At 49.8% G+C, this 21,494-nt stretch overlaps 3 protein-coding genes across 3 annotated transcripts; 2 read left to right on the plus strand and 1 right to left on the minus strand.

Moving 5' to 3' along the window:
- The first annotated feature begins 404 nt into the window (after positions 1–404).
- epdr1 (ependymin related 1) lies at positions 405–2,878 on the plus strand. Its single transcript, XM_028975385.1, has 3 exons — positions 405–722; positions 997–1,205; positions 2,495–2,878. The coding sequence occupies exons 1-3, from the start codon at positions 484–486 to the stop codon at positions 2,683–2,685; spliced, it is 639 nt and encodes a 212-aa protein (XP_028831218.1). The 5' UTR covers positions 405–483; the 3' UTR covers positions 2,686–2,878.
- Positions 2,879–3,005: 127 nt separating this feature from the next.
- On the plus strand, positions 3,006–6,231 carry stard3nl (STARD3 N-terminal like). The gene is made up of 9 exons (XM_028975381.1): positions 3,006–3,156; positions 3,887–4,128; positions 4,293–4,370; positions 4,448–4,525; positions 4,615–4,668; positions 4,738–4,855; positions 4,928–5,026; positions 5,813–5,883; positions 5,957–6,231. The coding sequence occupies exons 2-8, from the start codon at positions 3,943–3,945 to the stop codon at positions 5,878–5,880; spliced, it is 681 nt and encodes a 226-aa protein (XP_028831214.1). The 5' UTR covers positions 3,006–3,156; positions 3,887–3,942; the 3' UTR covers positions 5,881–5,883; positions 5,957–6,231.
- A 1,015-nt stretch (positions 6,232–7,246) lies between these two features.
- LOC114787720 (uncharacterized) lies at positions 7,247–21,201 on the minus strand. Its single transcript, XM_028975538.1, has 14 exons — positions 21,100–21,201; positions 20,661–21,017; positions 20,039–20,411; positions 17,404–17,552; positions 15,339–15,510; positions 13,877–13,962; positions 12,064–12,363; positions 11,454–11,576; positions 11,192–11,363; positions 10,843–10,937; positions 9,828–9,887; positions 8,500–8,811; positions 7,768–7,857; positions 7,247–7,699 (listed from the first exon to the last, which is right to left on the minus strand). Exons 1-14 carry the CDS (start codon positions 21,143–21,145, stop codon positions 7,545–7,547), a joined length of 2,490 nt encoding a protein of 829 aa, XP_028831371.1. The 5' UTR covers positions 21,146–21,201; the 3' UTR covers positions 7,247–7,544.
- Between the last annotated feature and the right edge of the window lie 293 nt (positions 21,202–21,494).

Consider the following 21,494-nt stretch of genomic DNA (forward strand, 5'->3'; position numbering starts at 1 on the left):
GGTGCTCAGATTCTACAGCATGCCGTAATCAGAAGGTTGCGGGTTCGAATCCCGGTCCACCAAGGTGCCACCGAGGTCCTGCTGACGAAGGTCCCGTCCCCACACGCTGCTCCCCGGGTGCCTGTCATGGTGCCCACTGTCACCAAGAGGTGATGGTTAAATACAGAGGACACGTTCCACCATGACAAAAATAATTACTTTCAACGGGGTGTCACTAGGGATTATTTTAACTTTTTAAATCGATGTAAAAATCAAGTGTTTTGTGAAACGGCTGCAAAGTTTCGCGGTTTGATAAATAGTTAAATTTATAAGAAGCCGCTGAATCGGGTGTTTCCGCACATCGCGTTCGTGCTCATCGCTGCAGAGGCGAGTTGCTGATGAGTCATCGCTGAGCTCCGCGCTGTCACCGCGCCGCCCGTCAGCCAATCAGGACGTCCCGCGCTGAAGGACCCGCTGGAAGGCCGCCGGTAAATCCTCAGGACGATGCGGCGGTCGGCGGCGGTTCGCGTCGTCTTCCTCGGCGTGTGCGCGGCGCTGGCCGCGCTGGGGAGGCCGAACCCGCCGCCCGCTCAGCCCTGCGCGGCTCCGCTGCAGTGGGAGGGTCGCTCCGTCCGCTACGACCCCGGCACCGGGCGGAACAGCCGCGCCGCGGTGTCCTACGACGGGCAGAACCAGCGCGTCCGGGTCCTGGAGCAGAAGAACGGACACGTCCCGTGCAAGAAGTATGTCGTGTAATTTATGCGCCTGTTGGTGATCAAGGGTTTTTTTTTTAATCGGGCGGGGCGCTTTGTACAGAAAACACCCCCTGATATTTCATTTAATATCAATATCATGCAAATTTAAAAATAGATAATTCTGCAAATGCAGATCTAAAGGGAAATTGAGCCTGGTTTTTCTGGTTTAACGGCAGTAGAACACCGCATTTCAGCAATTATAAAACCTGCATCATTGTGCATCATGTCTGAGGGCCGGGCCCTGCATGCTCTCCTTCCTCAGGTACTTCGAGTACATCTACCTGTTCCAGAGCGGAGTTCTGTTCCAGATCGAGCAGGTCAGCAAGCGCTGCTCCAAGATCCCCCTGACCGAGGACTGGGACCCGTACGACATCCCCGCCAACTCCACCTACGAGGACCAGTACTTCATCGGCGGCCCGGGAGACATGGTGGCGGTGCAGGAGTGGTCCGACCGCAAGCCAGCTCGCAAAAGTAGGTCCCAGAAGGCCCTGGTCCTGCGGAACCCTGCTTACTTACAGTCCAGCTCTTCTTCTAAAAATCCCCTCTTCACGGGGTCTCCGGTCCCAATCCACTCTGTTCTCCTTTGTTGTCCCTGGCTGATGGGACAACTTGTCCTGCTCCCTCCATTCATTTACATTTACCACATTCACTAGAGACCCTTATCCAGAGCGACTTACAGTCAGTAGTTACAGGGACAGTCCTCCCCTGGAGACACTCAGGGTTAAGTGTCCTGCTCAGGGACATGATGGTAGTAAGTGGGGTTCGAACCTGGGTCTTCTGGTTCATAGGCGAGTGTGTTACCCGCTAGGCCACTAACACCCCCATTCGACTAGCCAAGACGACCACCACCTTTAAGAAGCAGCTAAAAACCCACTTGTTCAAAAAGTTTTTCAGACGAGTCCAACACTAACACACTCAGACTCACAAAAAAATATTTGTCCAGCACTTAAAAATTCCCAGCATGTTCTATTGCTGACAAGTTCGGCCTTATCAGGACTCTTAGTTTTGGAACTGTCACATTCTAGGGGTCTAAGAAACGTGACACGGGTGTGGAGAGGAGGACGTCCACTTTTACACAGGGTGGTAGTAGCTTAGCGGGTAACACACTCGCCAGAAGACCCAGGTTCAATTCAATTATTACCATTGTGTCCCTGAGCAGGACACTTAACCCTGAGTGTCTCCAGGGGGGGACTGTCCCTGTAACTACTGATTGTACGTCGCTCTGGATAAGGACGTCTGGTAAATGCTGGAAATGTTGCACACACAACCAAACAATAAAACAGCTAACCACAGCTAATCAGTACAGCCTAAAGGAAGGGACGGTCCAGCAGGGATAAAAGGGTCTATCACACAAAGCAACAACACACACGAATGAGATCCCCCACCCAGGCCTCATCTGCACCGCCAACACAAACCACACACATCATCATCGTCATCTTCATCAGTTGTTGTGAAACACTGCAGCACAGCACACGGTGAAATGTGATGATGATCATGAAGAAGATGAGGATAATAATGATGGGGCACTGGTGGTCTAGCTGTTAAGGGGGACCATCACCGAGGTCCCCTTGATAAAGGTACTGTCCCCACACTGCTCCCCGGGCGCCTGTCATGGTGCACACTGTCACCAAGGGTGATGGTTAAATACAGAGGACACCTTTCACAGTGACATCGTGTGCTGCGCTGCGGTGTTTCACAACCAATGATGAAGATGATGATGAGGACGATGAGATTAATGATGTGTGTGGTTTGTGGTGCAGATGAAGCCTGGGTGGGGGTGTATACTCTGAAGGACTGCTACCCCGTCCAGGAGACCTACACCCGCAATGACAGTGTGACGACCTCCACCCGCTTCTTCGACCTGCAGCTGGGCATCAGCGACCCGGCCGTCTTCACCCCTCCGGAGACCTGCCAGTCGGCCCGGCCTGAGCGGATGGCGGGGGACTGCTGATCCAGCCTCGCACTCCAACCAACTGGTCACTTATCTCCATTTATTTGATAAATGATTAAAAATGACTAGTGTGTAGGTCAGCTTCAATAATAAAAACGTACTTACTTTCTACCCTACTCTTATTTTCTATTTAACTAATTAATGTCGAGTGGCCAGTTTTGATTTAAATAAAGATATGTGAACTCTTCAGGAACTGGTTTCTGTTTTATTTGAGAACATTCGTGCGTCGACAATTTTAGCTTTAGCTGTTTAGCGTCGTCAGAATTCCCAAGAAACTACAAATCCCACAATGCTCTGCCGCGACTTCCGGTGGCCACACCGACTCCTGTCCGTCGGAAGCGGAACGCTCCTGATGCGCTGCGCGCCGCCGCGTTTATTTCTCCCCTCCGCCGCTGGATGTTCAGACCGCAGGAGTCCGGCGTCCGGCCACATCGACTCTTTTCGCGGCGCGGCCGCGGACTCGGCGACGAGGTAACGTTTCATCCGGCGACGGTTTTTTTAATCGGTGCCCCGCGTCGTTTCCGCGTCCCACGGACGACGTTCAATCACGACGACACACACATCGCGCTGCCGCTGTCGCTCATTATCTCCGAGTGTTCGTTCCCGCCCTCTGATAAATAATGTGGCCGTGATATAAACGACGGGGAAATGTGCGGAAGTGCCGCGTAGACGAGCTTTATTTACGGGCCGCTGCTGTCACCTCTCGCTGCAGCTGGGAAATGTGGCCGCGCCGCATTCTCCTGCGGATCAGGGCCACTTTCACTTTCATCTTCTCACCCCACGAACCCGCAACCATCTGATCGTTCACATGAATACACTTCCATAAAACCAGCAGTACAATTTCAGCACTTTATTTTAAACTGCTGCAGTTGAACGAGAGCTTCATCATAAACATCTTCCTCCTCCTCTTTCTTCTTATTACTGCTGTTTCTCACGGTCCGAAGTCTGTGAGAGTTTATTATAAGACTGTATCTGGATTTAACGACACTTCATGTCACGTGTGTATAGAGGTGGTAGTAACACACTCGCCTATAAAGCAGAAGGTCCAGGTTCAAACCCCACTTACTACCATCGTGTCCCTGAGCAAGACACTTAACCCCGAGTGTCTCCAGGGGGGGACTGTCCCTGTAACTACTGACTGTAAGTCGCTCTGGATAAGGGCGTCTGGTAAATGCTGGAACTGTAAATGTCTGTTTGGCAGCGATGACCCTGATTGGTCCCTGAGCTGCGACCGTTACCGGTGGCCGTGACGCCGTCATGGACGGCCTGCAGAGCAGCGGCGCGGACTCCAGGGCCTCCGTCACCTCCACCCCCGTCTCCGCCCGCGTGGAGTCCTACGAGGCGGGGGAGAAGAAGGGCATCTCGGACGTCAGGAGGACTTTCTGCCTGTTCGTGACCTTTGACCTGCTGTTCGTTACGCTGCTGTGGATCATCGAGCTGAACGTGAGACCCGGTCTTACACACCGGTTATAGTTCTTACATTCTGGCTCCTTTATTAATATTATTATTATTATTATTCCGATTTAATAAAACCCTGAATAACTCTCTAGTTGTACGGTTGGTTAGGACCATTTTTCCGGGTGAGGATGTTGTTCTTGTCCCGGCAGGTGAACGGCGGGATCCAGGACCAGCTGCAGCAGGAAGTGCTGCACTACGACTTCCACGCCTCCTTCTTCGACATCTTCGTAAGCGGGCTTTTATTTCCCGTCCGGCCGCCCGGCTTTTCCCGCCTGACTCCTCCTCCCTCTCCCGGTCTGCGCAGGTGCTGGCGGTGTTCCGCTTCTCCGCCCTGATCCTGGCCTACGCCGCCTGCAAGCTGCGCCACTGGTGGGCCGTCGCCGTAAGTTGGCGCCAGAGGGCGCCGCGAGCGTGTGGAATGGTTGGTGGCGTGTCCCCCCCCGTTTCATGACCCGTGGCTTCTCTCCCCAGATCACCACCGCCATCACCACCGCGTTCCTCATCGTCAAGGTCTTCTTGTCCAAGGTGCGGCCATGTCCTCGCGTCGCGCCGCGTTTGCGTGTTTGAAAGTGTAAATGTGTGTCTGCGGCGCAGCTCCTGTCTCAGGGGGCGTTCGGGTACCTGCTGCCCATCATCTCCTTCGTCCTGGCCTGGATAGAGACCTGGTTCCTGGACTTCAAGGTCCTGCCGCAGGAGGCCGGCGCCGAGAACCGTGAGTCTTCCGTCTGCGCTGCGCTACTTTTTTCCATTGAAACGAGATGAGCGCGTCCCTTGTGTCCTGCAGGGTATCTGTCCATAACCGACGTGTCAGTGAGGCCTCCTCTGATTGGCCCGGGGCAGCTGTCCGATGGTCAGTTCTACTCGCCGCCGGAGTCGCTAGCAGGTGCGCCGTCTAACCTCCCAGAAACGGCGGCCGGGCGTGGTCTGGTGGAACCGCCTTCTGAGAACCCGGGTTCTGTTTCCTGTAGATGAGTCGTGTGACGGTGGCGGGAAGCTAAGAAAATAATTATTATTATACACGAATATACTGAAAATAACAACAATTATACATATAATCACACACTTTTAATTATCATTATTATTATTATTATTAAAACATTTGTTTTATTACCAAGTCATTAATAATAAGCATAATAAAGAAAATGGCTAATATTTTAAAATACTAAATTGTTAAATTGTAAACTAAAATATTAAATTGTTACAAACTTCTTATGTAATTTTTTTGATTTATTAGTATTTTTCTTATTATAACAGAAATAATAAAAACAGCAACAGTATTAGTAGTTATATTAATATTTTTTAACCATGTATAATTAATATAATATAATTAAAAACATTTGAGCTAATTTCTAAATTACATTTGCAGATTATTGATTATTTAGTAATGGTAACAACAACAATAATTATAATATGGTTGTTGCTGCCATTATTGACAACAGTGTAAAGTTATTGTAATTGCTTTATATCGTAATTATTTTTATTAGTAGTAAATGTCTTTGTTGTAATATGTACGTGGCGATAATAAAACCGAAATATAACCTCAACGTGCGCCGCCGTTGGCCGAGATTCCGGCGTGGCGGTTCAGGGGCGCCAGGTGTGTTCTGCCCAGATGCTCTGGTAATTTACCGGTTGGTAATCGGCTGATGGGGAACCGCTTTGCGTTTTCCAGACTCTGACGATGAGGATGACGAGTTGCTGGACGAAGGCAAGCACGACCCCGGAAAGCCCATCATGTAGCAGGTACGGCCCCGGCACCTCCAGCAGCAGGAATCTACTTCCTGTGTCAAGCAGCGCCGTCTTTTCTCTTTTCCAGCCTTGTGGCCATCTGGACCCTGGTTGCCATGGACACCGCTGACCTTCTCGACCTCTGCCTGGGGGTCACGTGTCATTCCATCGCCTCTAAGCCGTACAAAGCCGTTTTTTTTTTTTTTTTTTTTTTTAAATGATGTTTGTGTACAGAAGGTGGTGGAATTTTTAGTCTTCTTCTTCATCGTCGTCATGATGATGATGATGCGCATGATGCTGAGTGGAGCTGCTCGCCGCTCATCTCGTCTTCTCCTGCGTAATAAATCTGCTGCTGATTCTTTACTCTCGGGCCCCTTGTGTTGTTTATTCGCTGCGTTTGGTGTCCGGTTCTCCTGCGCTGTATATAGCAGCTGATACACACTGGAGAACGTGGTGAAGGAACGTGGTGGAGGAACGTGGTGGAGGAACGTGGTGGAGGAACGAGGTGGAGGAACGAGGTGGAGGAACGTGGTGGAGGAACGTGGTGGAGGAACGTGGGGGAGGAACGAGGTGGAGGAACGAGGTGGAGGAACGAGGTGGAGGAACGAGGTGGAGGAAAGGGTGGTAGTTGCCTAGCGGGTAACACACTCGACTGTGAACCAGAAGACCCAGGTTCACATCCCACTTACTACCATCGTGTCCCTGAGCAGGACACTTAACCCTGAGTGTCTCCAGGGGGGGACTGTCCCTGTAACTACTGACTGTAAGTCGCTCTGGATAAGGGCGTCTGGTAAATGCTGTAAATGTCGGAACGTGGTTAAGAACATGGTGAAGAACGAGGTGTAGAACCAGTCTGCTGTGGTTCACGTGTCTGGTCCAGTATGAACGTTGGTGCTGCACCTTCGTACCTTGTGGTTGATGGTTGAACCGGAAGCTGCAGCTCCGCCGGGCCCAGATAGAAGATCTGCGGTTCAACAGTTTTTCCATCATCATCATCGGCAACAACCGCAGCGCTGCAGGCGCGAGTTTCACTTTTAATCATCATCATCAGCAGAATATATTTTTTATATTTTTAATAGTTTATTTCTGTATTATTAGATTCCGCTTACTGGAATTCCCCTTATTTCTGTTATGAAATGTTGTAATGTTAAAAAAAGGAATTATTTTAATTCTAGCTTTTCAAATCACGCGCCTTGTGTTGTACGTGCCACGCCGCACGCAGAAGAAAATCACACGTACTTTATGTTAATATGGATTTATTAAAAATGTATTATGTGAATGTAAAATGTAAAAACTGTTAATAAAAAAACTAAATATATTTACAGGGAGGTTGTACCTGTTTTAAACCTCTACACACATCCTCACACAACGGCGGCAAATGAAATAAAGCAGATGACACAACGATTATTGATTTATTGAAGACGTTATTGACTCTGCTGAGTGAGTTACTCTCTGACTGATTGCTTTATTCCCTGATTGATTGATTAATTTCTTCTCTGTTTCATGAGATGATTATTTCTTCCCTGGTTGTGCCGCCTCTTTTCAGCCTTTTTTTAATTGATTGATTGATTGATTAATTTCTTCTCTGTTTCATGAGATGATTATTTCTTCTCTGGTTGTGCCGCCTCTTTTCAGCCTTTTTTTAATTGATTGATTGATGGATTAATTTCTCCGTTTCATGAGATTCTGTTTCTGTGAAATGATTGGATCTTTGCCGTTCTCCTGGTGAGCAGCAGGGTGGAGACCAGCGAGAAGTAGACCAGGCATTTACTGATCATCACGGTGTAGGCCAGGGTTGCCAGATTCAGGCTCAGTCCGGCCTTGAAGTCGCCTGTAGGGACGAGAACGAGAAGAAATTGTGGCGGGTTCTTCGCCATGCGGAGAGCCTCGGTCTCCTACCTTGGTTCTGCTGCGGGGTCGGCGCCGCGTCCTCTGCAGGAGGGCAGGTCGCGGTGGCAGGTGCTCCGGCGGGGCCGGTCCCATCCTTGTCTGGTGTGTCGGGGACAGAGTGGATCAGTGATTATGAAAATCTAACCTGAAAACATGTCTGTTTTCTCTGTTTTTATAACGTCCAGTTTATCACAGAGTCCCCCTGTTAGTCACAGACAGAGTTAAATTCACCCTAGAGACACGGAATCAAGCACCCAGACTACTGGCAGACCCCAGTGAAGATACCAGCAAATAAATCCTGGTTCCTGACAACTGCTCTACAAGGACAAAACATGACACAAACCAGAGGGTCACCACAGCCACCACCACCGTTACAACTACAGCTTCAGGGATCTTCAAATGGACCAGTAACATCATTATGGACACGTAATCTAGACCATGACACTGGACTACATCCTGGACTTCTCCAACCCTACAACTGTAGGACTTATTATTATATCATCCCCAACCCTGCACTGACACCATTTGCAGGCTCACTCTACCCTGGAAGGAGGTCCCTTTCTCTATCACTCCTTCCCAACGTCTCTTCCCACCTTTTTCTCTCTTTTTTTATGTGGAGTTTTTCCTTGTGTGCAGAAGGGTGAACTGTAGGGTTAAAGCCCACTGAGACGTACTGTATGTGATTATGGGCTGTATAAGAAATGAATATTGTTGGTGATTATGAGGCAGGAGCTCCGGTACCTGTGTCCATGTCCCTGCCCTCTTTCCCCATCTCGTGCTCCACCTCGCAGCGGTAGTGGTTCCTCTCCGCCTGCTCCCTCGCCAGGACCATCACGCTGCTCCGGCTGCTGGGGTCCTGTCCCTCGGCCTCCAGGACCTCCGGCTTCTCCGCGGCCTGGGACACTCCGACCCAGCCGCCGGCCTGCCGGAACATCCAGGAGATGCGGACGACGTTGGGGAACATGTCGCTGGCGCGGCACAGCATCGTAACCCGGTCAGCCGCGGGGTCGGACGGGCCGTAGACGGAGACCGTGGGCTTCCTCAAGCTGGACTCTGGAAGCGAACGGAACATTAACATTAATACCTGAATACATTAAAGAACATCATATAATACATAAAATACAAATAAAAGGGCACTTTTCCACGGAAACACGAGGTAAAATTTATACAATATTAACGCAGTTTATTCCGTTATTTTATAAAAACCCGCGCCGCACGATCATTTCCAGGAGTTTTCCAGACCCGACACATTCTGATGGTCTGAGATGAACCAGTCCACCTGAAGGTCAGAAGGTCAGAGGATCGGCCTGAATACACACCAGACAGGACAATCTTGTAGACTTTACTCCGTCTGGATCACTCAGGTCCTCCTGATGACCATCAGGCTACAGGCCATGAAAAACCGCACCAGGCGGCACCTTCACTGTATTTCATTTGAACAATTTACTCCATTTCTTACTTCATTTCACTTTTCAGACTGTTGCTCTTCTCTCTGCACGAAAGGTTCTATGGAAATAAAGACGGATTGATTGATTGATTGATTGATTGATTGATGGATTAGGATCAATCTGGGGTCAGTTTGGTGGTGCCGGCCCTCAAATTCCTCCGACCTCAGCTCGGATCCTACTGGGTCGGCATTTTCTGAACATCTTACCGGCCACGACGAGTCTGGTACCAGAACCGAAGGCTTTAATCCATCTGGACCGACACAGTGATGGATCCTGAACAGAAAACCCTGCAGCCGCCCGACCTTCTGCATGTCGACACTTCCTTTATTCTGCATCTGAAGATGCTTTTTTACTGTTCGGCTCCTTATTCATCGTCCATCTTGTGTATTTCTGATATTAATCTGCTCTGAGCTGTGGATTTATAATCTGCAGGTTTGAAGCTCTGGTTCTACTTTAATCCCAGATCAGGAGCGTTTAGAACCTTCTAAAAATTACACAGAATTAAGACAGAATGCAGGCTGGTCCTGGATCGCTGAACCCAACATTTTTATCTCCAGGAGAAGATCAGCAGACCAGCAGGAGAACCCACATTTCTGGTACCGATCACATCTGCAAATTTACCAGAGACGACCAGTCTGGTCCCGGAGGCGAAACGTTTAACGGAGTATCCAGACCCCGAGATACACGGTCAGAATTCCCCCAACAAAAAGCTGCTCATCTAAACCAGCTCCGAATCATCCCGGAATTTTCAATCCGATCCGAATCATCCCGGAATTTCCATTCTGATCAAATCATCCCGGAATTTTCAATCCGATCCGAATCATCCCGGAATTTTCAATCCGATCCGAATCATCCCGGAATTTTCAATCCGATCCGAATCATCCCGGAATTTCCATTCTGATCAAATCATCCCGGAATTTTCAATCCGATCCGAATCATCCCGGAATTTTCAATCCGATCCGAATCATCCCGGAATTTTCATTCCAACTTTCGGCTCCTCTTCTCTATTCCACGTGGCTGGAATTTATCAGAATGATGAAGGAATAAAATCTCTTACCGGCTACGACCAGTCGGGTCCCGGAGCCGAAACGCTTCACGCCCCCGTAGTTACACGTTAAAAAAAATCCCAACAAAAACCCGGCGAGATGCCGTTAAAGCAGGAATCTGGTCGCAAGTCTCCAACCTTTTCTGTTCAATTTGGGGGAACCGGATCATCAAAAGCTCTGCAGAAACCATCCATCCACACAGCAGCATCAATAACATGACAAATATTCACATTCTACAAACGAGCAGAAGGTCAGTAGATGGTCTCCAGCAGATGGTCTCCAGAAGATGGTCTCCAGATATGGTCTCCAGGATGAAGATGATGATTTCTTACCAGCAACCACCAGCCTTGTGCCGCTGCTGAACACCTTCCAAAAGTGTCTTTACTTCACACATTAAGTCCTCTTATAAATACTAATTAAAGATCCAATCCAATAAATCCAATAAAATGGATGTGATGATATTCTAATTAAAAGAATCTTCTCTAGATGCCACAGTAACATCTGCTCATTATCGAACGCTGACATGTTAACATCCATCCCAATATCTTTGACAGCTGTCAGTCATGCCTACAGGCTCCACCCCTTCTCACCCCTCCTCCTCTCCAGCTCCGCCCAGCTGTCCATGGTCCCCCTGGAGACACCCGGGGACTCTGCTGGTTTGGAGACAGGTGTGTTACCCGTTGGGCTACAACCACCCACACCAGATGGAGACCAGTAGGAACTTCTTACCTGTCTGGATAATGTTGTAAAAAACGAGGACACCAAGATGATTCAGAGATTTTAACGAATTTAATCACTGCAGCAAAAATGAAATGAAATGATAGCAAATAAAAAGCATGAAGATGATCCTTTAAGAGGAGAAGATCTTTTATTAGTCCCACGTGTGGGAAATGGACAGAAAAAGGTATGAGAGATTGCTGAGTTCTGGAGGTTCTGGTTTATTTCCTGCGCTGCAGGTCTCCTGGTTGTCTTCTGCTGACTGAAGGCTCCCTCGCCGTCTTCCTGGTGAGCAGCAGGGTGGAGACCAGCGAGAAGTAGACCAGGCATTTACTGACCATCACGGTGTAGGCCAGGGACGCCAGATTCAGGCTCAGTCCGGCCTTGAAGCCGCCTGTCGGGACGAGAACTCAAACGTCATCATCCTCATCATCACCATCATCACTAGAGACGTGTTTCTGATTCTCTTTTATATATTTAATACCGTCGATCTGATCCCAGGTCAGCGTCGCCTCGTCTCCAGGGGCGCAGGTCGCGCCAGGTTCTGCGTTTCCAGACGTCTCTTCCATCCGTGTTTTACTTTCGTCGTCTTTCCCGGAATCTTCTCCTGGAAACACGGATTATTACCAGCAGTGATTACGGGTCCGTTTCCTCACCTGCTAAACCACCACTGGCCCTGTGTGTGTATGTATGTGTGTATGTATGTGTGTGTGTGTGTGTATGTGTGTGTGTGTATGTGAGTGTGTATGTGTGTGTGTGTGTATGTGTGTATGTGTGTGTATGTGTTTGTGTATGTTTGTGTGTGTGTGTGTATGTGAGTGTGTATGTTTGTGTGTGTATGTGTGTACAGTATGTGAGTGTGTGTATGTGTGAGTGTGTGTACAGTATGTGAGTGTGTATATGTGTGTATGTGTGTGTATGTATGTGTGTGTGTGTGTGTGTGTGTACAGTATGTGAGTATGTGTGTATGTATGTGTGTGTGTGTGAGTGTGTATATGTGTGTATGTGAGTATGTATGTATGTATGTGTGTGTGTGTGTGTGTGTGTGTATGTGTGTATGTGTGAGTGTGTGTACAGTATGTAAAATTGTTCACCTTGCCGTATTTCCTTGACGTTGGAACTCTGCTCGTGAGCGACTAAGCAGCCATAACGCTTGGAGGAAACGTCCTGCTTGCTGACGACCATCATGCTGGTCCTCACACCGGCATCCTGGTCATGCTGCTCCACGATGGACGTGTCCCTCACATCAGCCCAGCCGCCGTCCTCGTAAACCTTCCAGTGGAACACGCCGTAGTCCGGGCTCATGCCACTGGCCCGGCAGACCAGGGAGACGTTGTCCTGCTGAGGTCTGGACGGCGAGTAGACGGTGACAGTGGGGGGCTTGACCGGCAGCACTACCAACAGAAATTCCCCATGTTGGTGACATCTTCTCCAAAGACACACGTTCACTCTTATATTCTACTCACGTCATTTACAGTATTTACCAGATGGCCTTATCCAGAGCGACTTACAACCAGTAGTTACAGGGACAGTCCCCTCCTGGAGACACTCAGGGTTAAGTGTCCTGCTCAGGGACACGATGGTAGTAAGTGGGGTTTGAACCTGGGACTTCTGGTTCGCTAGGCTACTACCACCCCTGTTTCCTTTTTAATTTCTCTTTCTTTTATTCTTTTCTTGCATTGTATACAGTGAGTGCAGGAAGTGAAGTTATTTTGTGATGCTTTTTACTGTCTCCAAGAAAACATGCATAACCTTAAATTATGATTTTAAAAATACTTATCAGAGACGCCTCAGACTTCAGGATTTTCAAATAAAGCCGTATTTAATCAATCTTTGCTCCTAAATGTCAGCTATCTACATTTTACACACAATTACAGGCCTTTCCTTATAAAGTTCATTAAAAATGATTCCAGCCAGTATAACAGCATTGTCACGCGTGTGAACATTTGTGTGATATGAAATATGAAATTTTGGTAAATTTGGGCACTTCATGCCGAGATCTAAATGTCCTCTATGATCTGTCCTCAGCACCCAGAAAACACCATTCAGCTTTTATTCATATTCAGTCTTATGAATATAAATTTCCTTCCGGTCCATCTGAGAAAATGGGGAATCGTTGTTAGAAATAAAAATTAAATCACTAGTGAATTAAAACACTCTGCACTGCGTCTGGTTCCCTTATTTTATACTGAATAATAATAATTTCCTAATAATGTGTAAATGCAATTGTGTGATTTATATAGTTGAAAAATTTGGTGGTGATGTCCGCATGATAATCTTCATCTTACATCCTTTTAATTAAAAGTATAAAACTAAAACAACCTCACAGCTTCACTTTTATCCCGTTCGAGCCTCAATTTGTCACGATAACGGGGACAGGGACCCAGTTTTCTGGGGCTGTAGAGGACAGGAAGGGAGAAGTACAGCAAGATTCAAATAAAATCAATCATTATTCTACTCTTATTACACTGAAATATATTCAAACATTCGATTTATTCAATTTTAACATTAATTTGGTCTACTGAATCTCCGTGCAGAGTTGCATTTGGAGGATTTTGATTAAAAGAGGGACTATATGAACTAGTAGTAGTAATAATAATAATAATAATAATAATAATAATAATAATGGTATTTATTTATTTATTTTTACCGCTCATAAGCAAAGATTTAAAGACTCGTTTCGTCTCCAGCAGGCAAATAAAAACGATTCATCTCGTTTTGAGAAGTCAGAATTAATGAATCATAATGAATCATCGGAGTCGTTTCCTCGGTTCTTTGCTCGGTTCCCCCCGACACCGAACCCCGGATCAACTTCAACTTTTTAAACCGTCCTCACGCAGACCTCCCGCCCCGAACTCGTCTCCTGGTTCTCTCCGGACGTCCCGGACTAAAAGCTCCGTTCCTTACCGGTAACAAAGAGCCGCGTCCCGCTGCCGAACTCCTTCACGTTCCCCACGCTGCTCCCACCCAGCACAAAAAGCCGAGCGATCTTCCTGCAGGTGACGAGAGGACAGGTGGACAACCTGCTTCTCAAAATGTCCCTCACACGTGGAAGGGAGCGGCCCCGTAATCAGAAGGTTGCCGGTTCGAGTCCCCTTGATGAAGGTCCCGTCCCCACACACTGCTCCCCGGGCGCCTGTCATGGTGACGGTTAAATACAGAGGACACGTTTCACCGTGTCACCGTGTGCTGTGCTGCTGTGTCTCACGATGACAATCACGTCACTTTATTTTATAACTGCTGCAGTGGGCAGCACCCTGATTGTAATGGGGTGCCCCTGCCACTGGATTAAAGGGGTAAAGAGGGTGCGGATTTTTAATCTGGACTCTGGGTGAACAGTTTTACTGGGTGGGATGTAGGAGTTCAGAACTATGGTGCATGTCCCTGTCGTGCTGGTTTTCCGGTCAGTAGAGTTGGTTCGGTACATCGGAATGGCGGCGAGTTTAAAATCTGGGCCAGTTTGAGTCGCTGCTGATGGAGATGTGCGGGATTTGTTATCAGGAAGTGGTTTTTAATTCGGTGTGGGGCAGTGTTGCCAGAGGACGCCCACACTGATGTAAAGATCCCCCTGGGAGTGAAGTGACTGTCATTGTGAGACACAGCAGCACAGCACACGGTGACACGGTGAAACGTGTCCTCTGTATTTAACCATCACCCTTGGTGAGCAGTGGGCACCATGACAGGCGCCCGGGGAGCAGTGTGTGGGGATGGTGGCACCTTGACGGATGGGGATTCGAACCGGCAACCTTCTGATTATGGGGCCACCACTGCCCCAAGTGGTGAAGTGGTGAAGTGGTCGGTCCTTAAAGAACGGGTTCCTGCCCCCGCCGTTGTCGTTGGCTAACCGGTGTGATGTCTAGGTGGTGTGGCGTGCTGAACCTGCACCAATGATGATGAAAGCGGGTTCACTGGTGTCAGACGTGGTTCCGGCCGCGGTGCACAGAGGGGGCGGGGCCTGGACAGTCATGCCGGATCTCAGCTTGGATGAAATGGGCCTCCGCAGCTACATCGCGGGCGGACGTTCTCAGCACGGGGCAGGTGGACACCGCGCAGGCTCGGCCTGTTAAAATACCGTCTCGCGGGTCCCTTTACGTTTACAAGGAGACGCGGATGACCAGATAAAAAGGATGCTGGCCACTGATGTTGTTCACATTTACCGCATTTACCAGACGGCCTTATCCAGAGCGACTTACAGTCAGTAGTTACAGGGACAGTCCCCCCTGGAGACACTCAGGGTTAAGTGTCTTGCTCAGGGACATGATGGTAGTAAGTGGGGTTTGAACCTGGGTCTAGTGGTTCACAGGCGAGTGTGTTACCCGCTAGGCCACTACCACCCCTGTTCAGCCATCCGTGCTCTGCGTTGGTTGACGTTGGTAAAAGACGCATGTCCGTTTCACCGCGCTGGACAGTCGGCCTGATGCCCTTTGGATCTGGGCAGGTGGAGATGCGCCTACGAGACAAGGCCTGCACGAACTGATCTGGTCGGTCGTTTGAGGAACATCTCCAGCGGCTGGACGAGGTGTTGGGGACGCCGCAGGGACCTGTTATTTCAGATGAACGGATCAGAGCTGGTCCTGCAAAAATGAAGCTGGTCCAGGAGTGGCCAGAACCCAGAAATCGAACGGAGGTTTGCAGTTTTGCGGGGTTGCCATCTTCTTATAGGGGTTTTATTAAAGTGTTCGCAGAGATTGCACGGCCGCGTCACCAGCTGGCTGGAAAAGGGCGGAGATTTAAATTCCGGTGGTGAGGACCGGTGGTGGCCGAGGATCTTAATCTCCTCCTTTCCTGGAGATCGCGGGGAAGCCGTGTTCTCTCCAGGGAAGTAACTGCTTTATAATGTTGAATTGTAGTGGAATGAACGTGTGTGTGTGTGTGTGTGTGTGTGTGGATGTGTGACATGGATTTAAACGTCATCTTGGGGAGGGTAGAGGGCGGGGTTAACATATAGAGAGTGGGGTTAAAAGGTAGGGGGCGGGGTCTAATGTGTGGGGTGAGTATTTTATTAATCTGTTGATCATAAGATGCACCATAATGACTGAGAGTTTAATTTACGATTACATTTATATTGTATATACCAGTTCAGATCGGCAAGTCCTCTTTATTGAGAACACTTGTGACACTACCGTCTGTTCCAATAACTACAATAATTCAGTTGCACTGCTTCAAATGTTCCACTGTCGCCCCAAGAAACCCTCCACCACGGGCCTGGTGTTGACGCAAATAAAGACCTGCACTAGTGTTGTTCTCATTGTCACGTTCCTAAGTCTATGGGGTCTAAGAAACGTGGACGTCCCCTGTTACAGGACCAAACAAAGTATACAAACAGTGCTTTTGTATACAGTTATCTAACAGGGACAATAAAACAGCGGATGCAGCACAGCTAACCAACATCAGTACAGCCTAAAGGAAGGGACGGTCCAGCGGGGACAACTCAAACACGCACAAGTTAACAAAAAAGGGCACATAAAGCTAACAGGCTAACAACAAAGAGTATATCACACAAAGCAACAAGACACACAAATGAGATCCCCAACAGAGCTCCTTGCAGATCTCCGTGGACCCTGGGGACCTCCCAGAAGAGTACGGGCCTAGCAGACCATCCAAAGTCTCTTTATATAGGTGGAGGTGACCAATAGGCAGACAGTAGGTGGAGCTGGTAGGCTTCAACTCCTCCCACGAAGTCAACCTAAAAGAGACAGGACACAAAAACACAGCCAGACACACAGAAGACGTGGGAGCGTACGTCCAGGGACGTAACAGGACACATGGGAGCGTACGTCCAGGGACGTAACAGGACACGTGGGAGCGTACGTCCAGGGACATAACAGGACACGTGATGGAAACCAGATGCTGGTCATGTGAATATATAACTATAATGAAATATATCATGTAATATTTTTACATGAACGTGGTCTACAAAACCTTCTGAAGTTTGAGGACAACACAAAAGTCATAAAGAGGCATCTGGTGCTATTTGGACACAATCATCTCCTCCATCCCCAAAAAGGTCCTCAGAAGAGAAGAAGCAGTTCTCCATCACAGCTGGCGAGGAAGGGACACGAGAAGCGGTGAAGGCATCGTGCGCAACATCTACACAACAAGCCTGTCCCATCCTGCCTCAGTCCCACGTGTCCTGTGTCCCATCCTGTATTTCAGAGCTTTCTCCATCTTTGCAGCATTGTGTCTGTTCATGTTCAGACCTCCATGTCTGGGAGGACGAATGAAAATGTTCCCGGCAGAGTTTCTGTACGAGGCTCTGAACTTCTTCACCTGCTGTGGCCATCCCAGGCTGCGCAGTGATACGTGGCACTGTGGCTCAGCTTCGCTGAGATGACCTCCAAGAAGAAGACACCCCTCAGCACCTTGGCTTTGAAATCGGTCTTCATGTTTTGGTCGTGATGGGTGGTGGAACCTTTATGGTCGCTGTAGAGGACTTCGTGGAACGGTTCGGAGTCTTTCTTCTGGTACCAGTGGACATAAGCAGGTGAGCCGCTGGTTCTGCAGCTGATGAAGCACGATGCGCCTTCCTGCCTGAAGAAGACGGGGTCTTCTTGGATGATCTGCAGGCCCCCCATGACCACGCCTGTAAGGGGTGAGAGAAGCAACGAACTTAAAGCTTAAAACTGTTCAAAAATTTCTAAAAATTACGACATACCAAGGACCACGGTGGATAAGAAGGTCGAAATACGGAGAGACATCTTCCACAGCGTTGGGGGAACGTCTGACCTCTTCTGTTCACGATCAGGTCTTGTGCAAGTGACACGACTCACCGCTGACCCACTGTCCCCTCCCCATTGACCTTCATGGTGGCTCAGGATGAACAGTAGCGTGTAGAAGCTGAAGATCCTCCATAGGCATGCGAGAAGATGTCTCCTTGGCTTGTGTTGTTATTAAGAAATGGACATTTATTCAACAGCGGGGGTTAAAGACGGAAAACTGAAAGAACTGCTTGTCGGATTTCTAGGTGAATTAAAAACCCACAAAAGAGCTTCAGGAAGAACCAGCAGACTCTGGAGTGGTGGTGCACCTGGTGGACCACAATGCTGCTGGGGCAGTGGTGGCCTAGCGGTTAAGGAAATGGCCCCGTAATCAGAAGGTTGCCGGTTCAAATCCCGATCCGCCGAGGTGCCACTGAGCAAAGCACCGTCCCCACACACTGCTCCCCGGGCGCCTGTCATGGCTGCCCACTGCTCACTCAGGTTAAATACAGAGGACAAATTTCACTGTGTGCACCGTGTGCTGTGCTGCTGTGTATCACATGTGACAATCACTTCACTTTAAAACCTGAGCCGGGGATTCCACGGTGATCCAGTGATCCCTGGCCCCATTCCCAGTGGAACATTGTCCACTTACCTTCTAACCATAGTGCATCCTGGTGCTGCGTCTCTCAGCACGGTGCAAAAAACAATGACCAGGACATCTTCTTCCATTGCTTCATGGTCCAGCTCTGTAGTCCCTGACAGCACCAGACACAACATGCTGTTAAAGCTCTGCGTGTTCTGACATCGTCCTACCCGAATCGGCATGATCTTCTGGATTAGACAACATGGGTTTTGGACCTTGGACCACTTTTGGTTGGTTCTGACCACTGCAGACCAGCACACCGTGTACTTTTACATGATTTTACTTTGGCCTCGAAGTCTGGTGAATTTCTCCACTGGTTTTTCTCAACTGTGGAGCTGCTCTGCTCACCTGCTGCTCTGTTCTTGGTGTGAAGCAGCTCTGTGGCTTCCTGTTCCTGGAAGCTCCGAAAGACCCACAGCAGGTGCAGCAGCACGCAGTTTATCTTCAGGATGCTCAAACGAAACTCACGTCCTGCTTCGTGAACTTCAGGTTTACGTTCTGCATCCTGACCAACGACCCTGAGGAAGGGTGAAGATGCAGGCCTCCCCAAAAAGACCTTCAGCAGACACACCAGACTCCTGCATTTGGAGGGGAGCTTTGCGACAAATATCAATATTCTGGGGACGCAGGCGGTCCCGAGCTGGAAGGGCATCCAGCGTAAAACTTTCACCAAAACTACCAGACCAGTGGATCTGCTGTGGTGACACCTGATAAAGTGAAGTGATTGTCACATGTGATACACAGCAGCACAGCACACGATGCACACAGTGAAATTTGTCCTCTGCATTTAACCCGTCACCCTGAGTGAGCAGTGGGCACCATGACAGGCGCCCGGGGAGCAGTGTGTGGGGACGGTGCTTTGCTCAGTGGCACCTCGGCGGATCGGGAATCGAACCGGCAATCTTCTGATTACAGGGCCGCTTCCTTAACCGCTAGTCCACCACTGACCCTTTATGATGGGACACCTGATGGAAGCAGCCCCGTAATCAGAAGGTTGCTGGTACGAATCCTGATCCGCCGAGGTGCCACTGAGGTCCTGTCCCCACACACTGCTCCCCGGGCGTGTCACGTCTGGAGAAGCATTTTAACCTTTAACCCCCAAAACATGGAAACTCACTCGCTATCCATAACCTTTTATGTCCAGAGCCCATCTCGGGACACTGGGTGCAGCGTGGGGACGAATACTCGACACAGGTCCCCCCCCACACCAGTCACAGCCACACATACGAGCAATGAACGTCTCCAATCCACCGACATGCCTTTGGACCGCAGGGGAGAGCATGTAACCTCCACACACGCAAGGTGCGGGTCTGGAATGGAATTCCGAGCAGGGACTGTCCCCGTCACTACTGAAACGCGCTCTGGATACGGGAGTCATGGTGAGACCAGTCATGGTGAACAATGACTGCAGGGATCAGAATCTGTGTCCTCAGCGTTTATTTATCAAAGAGAATCAGACTGATTTTTACACGTCACACAGTGGTGGTAGTAGCCTAGCGGGTAACACACTCGCCTGTGAACCAGAAGACCCGGGTTCAAACCACACTTACTACCATCGTGTCCCTGAGCAGGACACTTAACCCTGAGTGTCTCCAGGGGGGGACTGTCCCTGTAACTACTGACTGTAAGTCACTCTGGATAAATACTGGTAAATACTGTAAAATGTGCACGTTTTGGCGCGGCCGCGCCCCCGAACGCGTCGCCGTGTCACCACCCCCCACCCACGTGGCGCAGTAGTAGGTGGCGGCGTCGTCGGTACGCGCGTCCGTGACGGTCAGGGTGGACGTTGTGCCGGTGATGGAGGCGGAGAACCGGACGAAGCCCGACTCCCGCTGGGCTTTCGCCGCCCCGGCCGAGAAGTGCAGGACGCGCTGCGGCGCCTCCCCGTCCCTCGCCCGGTACCAGTGCAGCGCGTTACTGGCCCACGGAACCGCGGGGTCCTCCACGCACTCCACCCGGGCCGCCCTCGTCGGCTTCGAGGCGACCGCGGCCTTCGGGTGCCGGGCTGCCCCGGAGCAGGCGCCCGACAGAAGGCAGAGTGGAATAAAAACGCAGCCGAGCAGACGCGCCATCTTCCCTGACGCCCGCCGCCGTCTGGCTGCGTTCCCAACCAGGGGGCGTGTCTAGAACAAGGGGCGTGTCAAACACGACCAATCAGTTCGCGCAGGGGGCGTATCCAGGGCAATGGGCGAGTCAAACACGACCAATCAGTTCGCGCAGGGGGCGTGGCCGTCCGTGACCGCTGGAAATGGATCTTTATCAAATAATCTCACTTTTAATTGATGTGCCGATCATATATAATAATGACTGTAAGTATTATAGTGATTTAATTGGTCGGTCTGGTGACCGCGTGTCTGTGTCGGGTTTTGGTGCGGCGTCGCCCCGCAACGCGCCACCGTGTTGTCCCCGCTCCACGTGGCGCAGAAGTAGGTGGCGTCGCCGTCGGCGCTGAAGGTGAGGCTGGACCGCCCGGCCTTCACGGTGCCGGAGAAGCGGCCGAACTCCTTCTCCTTCACCGGCTCGGAGGAGCCGGTCTGGAAGTACAGGACGCGCTGCGGCGCCTCGTCTGCCCGCAGCCGGTACCAGTGCAGCGGGCTGCGGGTCCACGGCGTGGCCGGGTCCTCCGAGCACTCCACCGTGGTGATCCTCCTCGGCCGACCCGCCATCAGGACCTTGGGGTGACCGGGTGCCCCGGAATTGGAGCCTGGTGTGGGTTGATCCAGATCAGTGTTTTTTTTTTTACTGAATTACCGAACCGAGCCGAGCTGTGAAGAGGAGAGTCTTACCGAACCCGAGGAGGAAGAGCAGAGACAGAAGCTGGAGCGCAGACATCTTCTCTTTACCAGCTGCTGTGTCTGGTCATCATGCAGAAGATGATAAACTCCCGCCTCCATTTACACACACACACACACACACACTGGACCAGCCAAATCTTCCCAGTAAACAACATTCTGAACAGGTTCCATTTTAGTTTGTTCAGAACGCCCCGAGTCGGGTCGAGTTTAATACTTCAAAAAGTATTTCAGACATATCTAACACTTACACACGCACATGCACACACACTGCACAAAAATGTTCCTGGTCTAGCACTTAACAGTTCCCCTGCATGTTCTATTCCTGACAATTTGGGCCTTATCAGGGCTCATAGTTTGTAAACTCAAAATCTATAGAAACCGAATGA

Source organism: Denticeps clupeoides, chromosome 4 (genome assembly GCF_900700375.1).
Source record: "Denticeps clupeoides chromosome 4, fDenClu1.1, whole genome shotgun sequence".
Classification (NCBI taxonomy): domain Eukaryota; kingdom Metazoa; phylum Chordata; class Actinopteri; order Clupeiformes; family Denticipitidae; genus Denticeps; species Denticeps clupeoides.

Bases quoted from the DNA above. Each gene is read 5' to 3' on its own strand.
- epdr1 (XM_028975385.1), top strand. From the start codon at position 484: ATGCGGCGGTCGGCGGCGGTTCGCGTCGTCTTCCTCGGCGTGTGCGCG. The intron at 723-996 runs GTATGTCGTGTA...CTCCTTCCTCAG, and splicing joins GGACACGTCCCGTGCAAGAA to GTACTTCGAGTACATCTACC. The intron at 1,206-2,494 runs GTAGGTCCCAGA...TTTGTGGTGCAG, and splicing joins CCGCAAGCCAGCTCGCAAAA to ATGAAGCCTGGGTGGGGGTG.
- stard3nl (XM_028975381.1), top strand. From the start codon at position 3,943: ATGGACGGCCTGCAGAGCAGCGGCGCGGACTCCAGGGCCTCCGTCACC. The intron at 4,129-4,292 runs GTGAGACCCGGT...TTGTCCCGGCAG, and splicing joins TGTGGATCATCGAGCTGAAC to GTGAACGGCGGGATCCAGGA. The intron at 4,856-4,927 runs GTGAGTCTTCCG...TGTGTCCTGCAG, and splicing joins GGAGGCCGGCGCCGAGAACC to GGTATCTGTCCATAACCGAC.
- LOC114787720 (XM_028975538.1), bottom strand. From the start codon at position 21,145: ATGTCTGCGCTCCAGCTTCTGTCTCTGCTCTTCCTCCTCGGGTTCG. The intron at 21,018-21,099 runs GTAAGACTCTCC...AACCCACACCAG, and splicing joins GCTCTTCCTCCTCGGGTTCG to GCTCCAATTCCGGGGCACCC. The intron at 12,364-13,876 runs GTAAGGAACGGA...TTCTGTTGGTAG, and splicing joins GACGCGGCTCTTTGTTACCG to TGCTGCCGGTCAAGCCCCCC.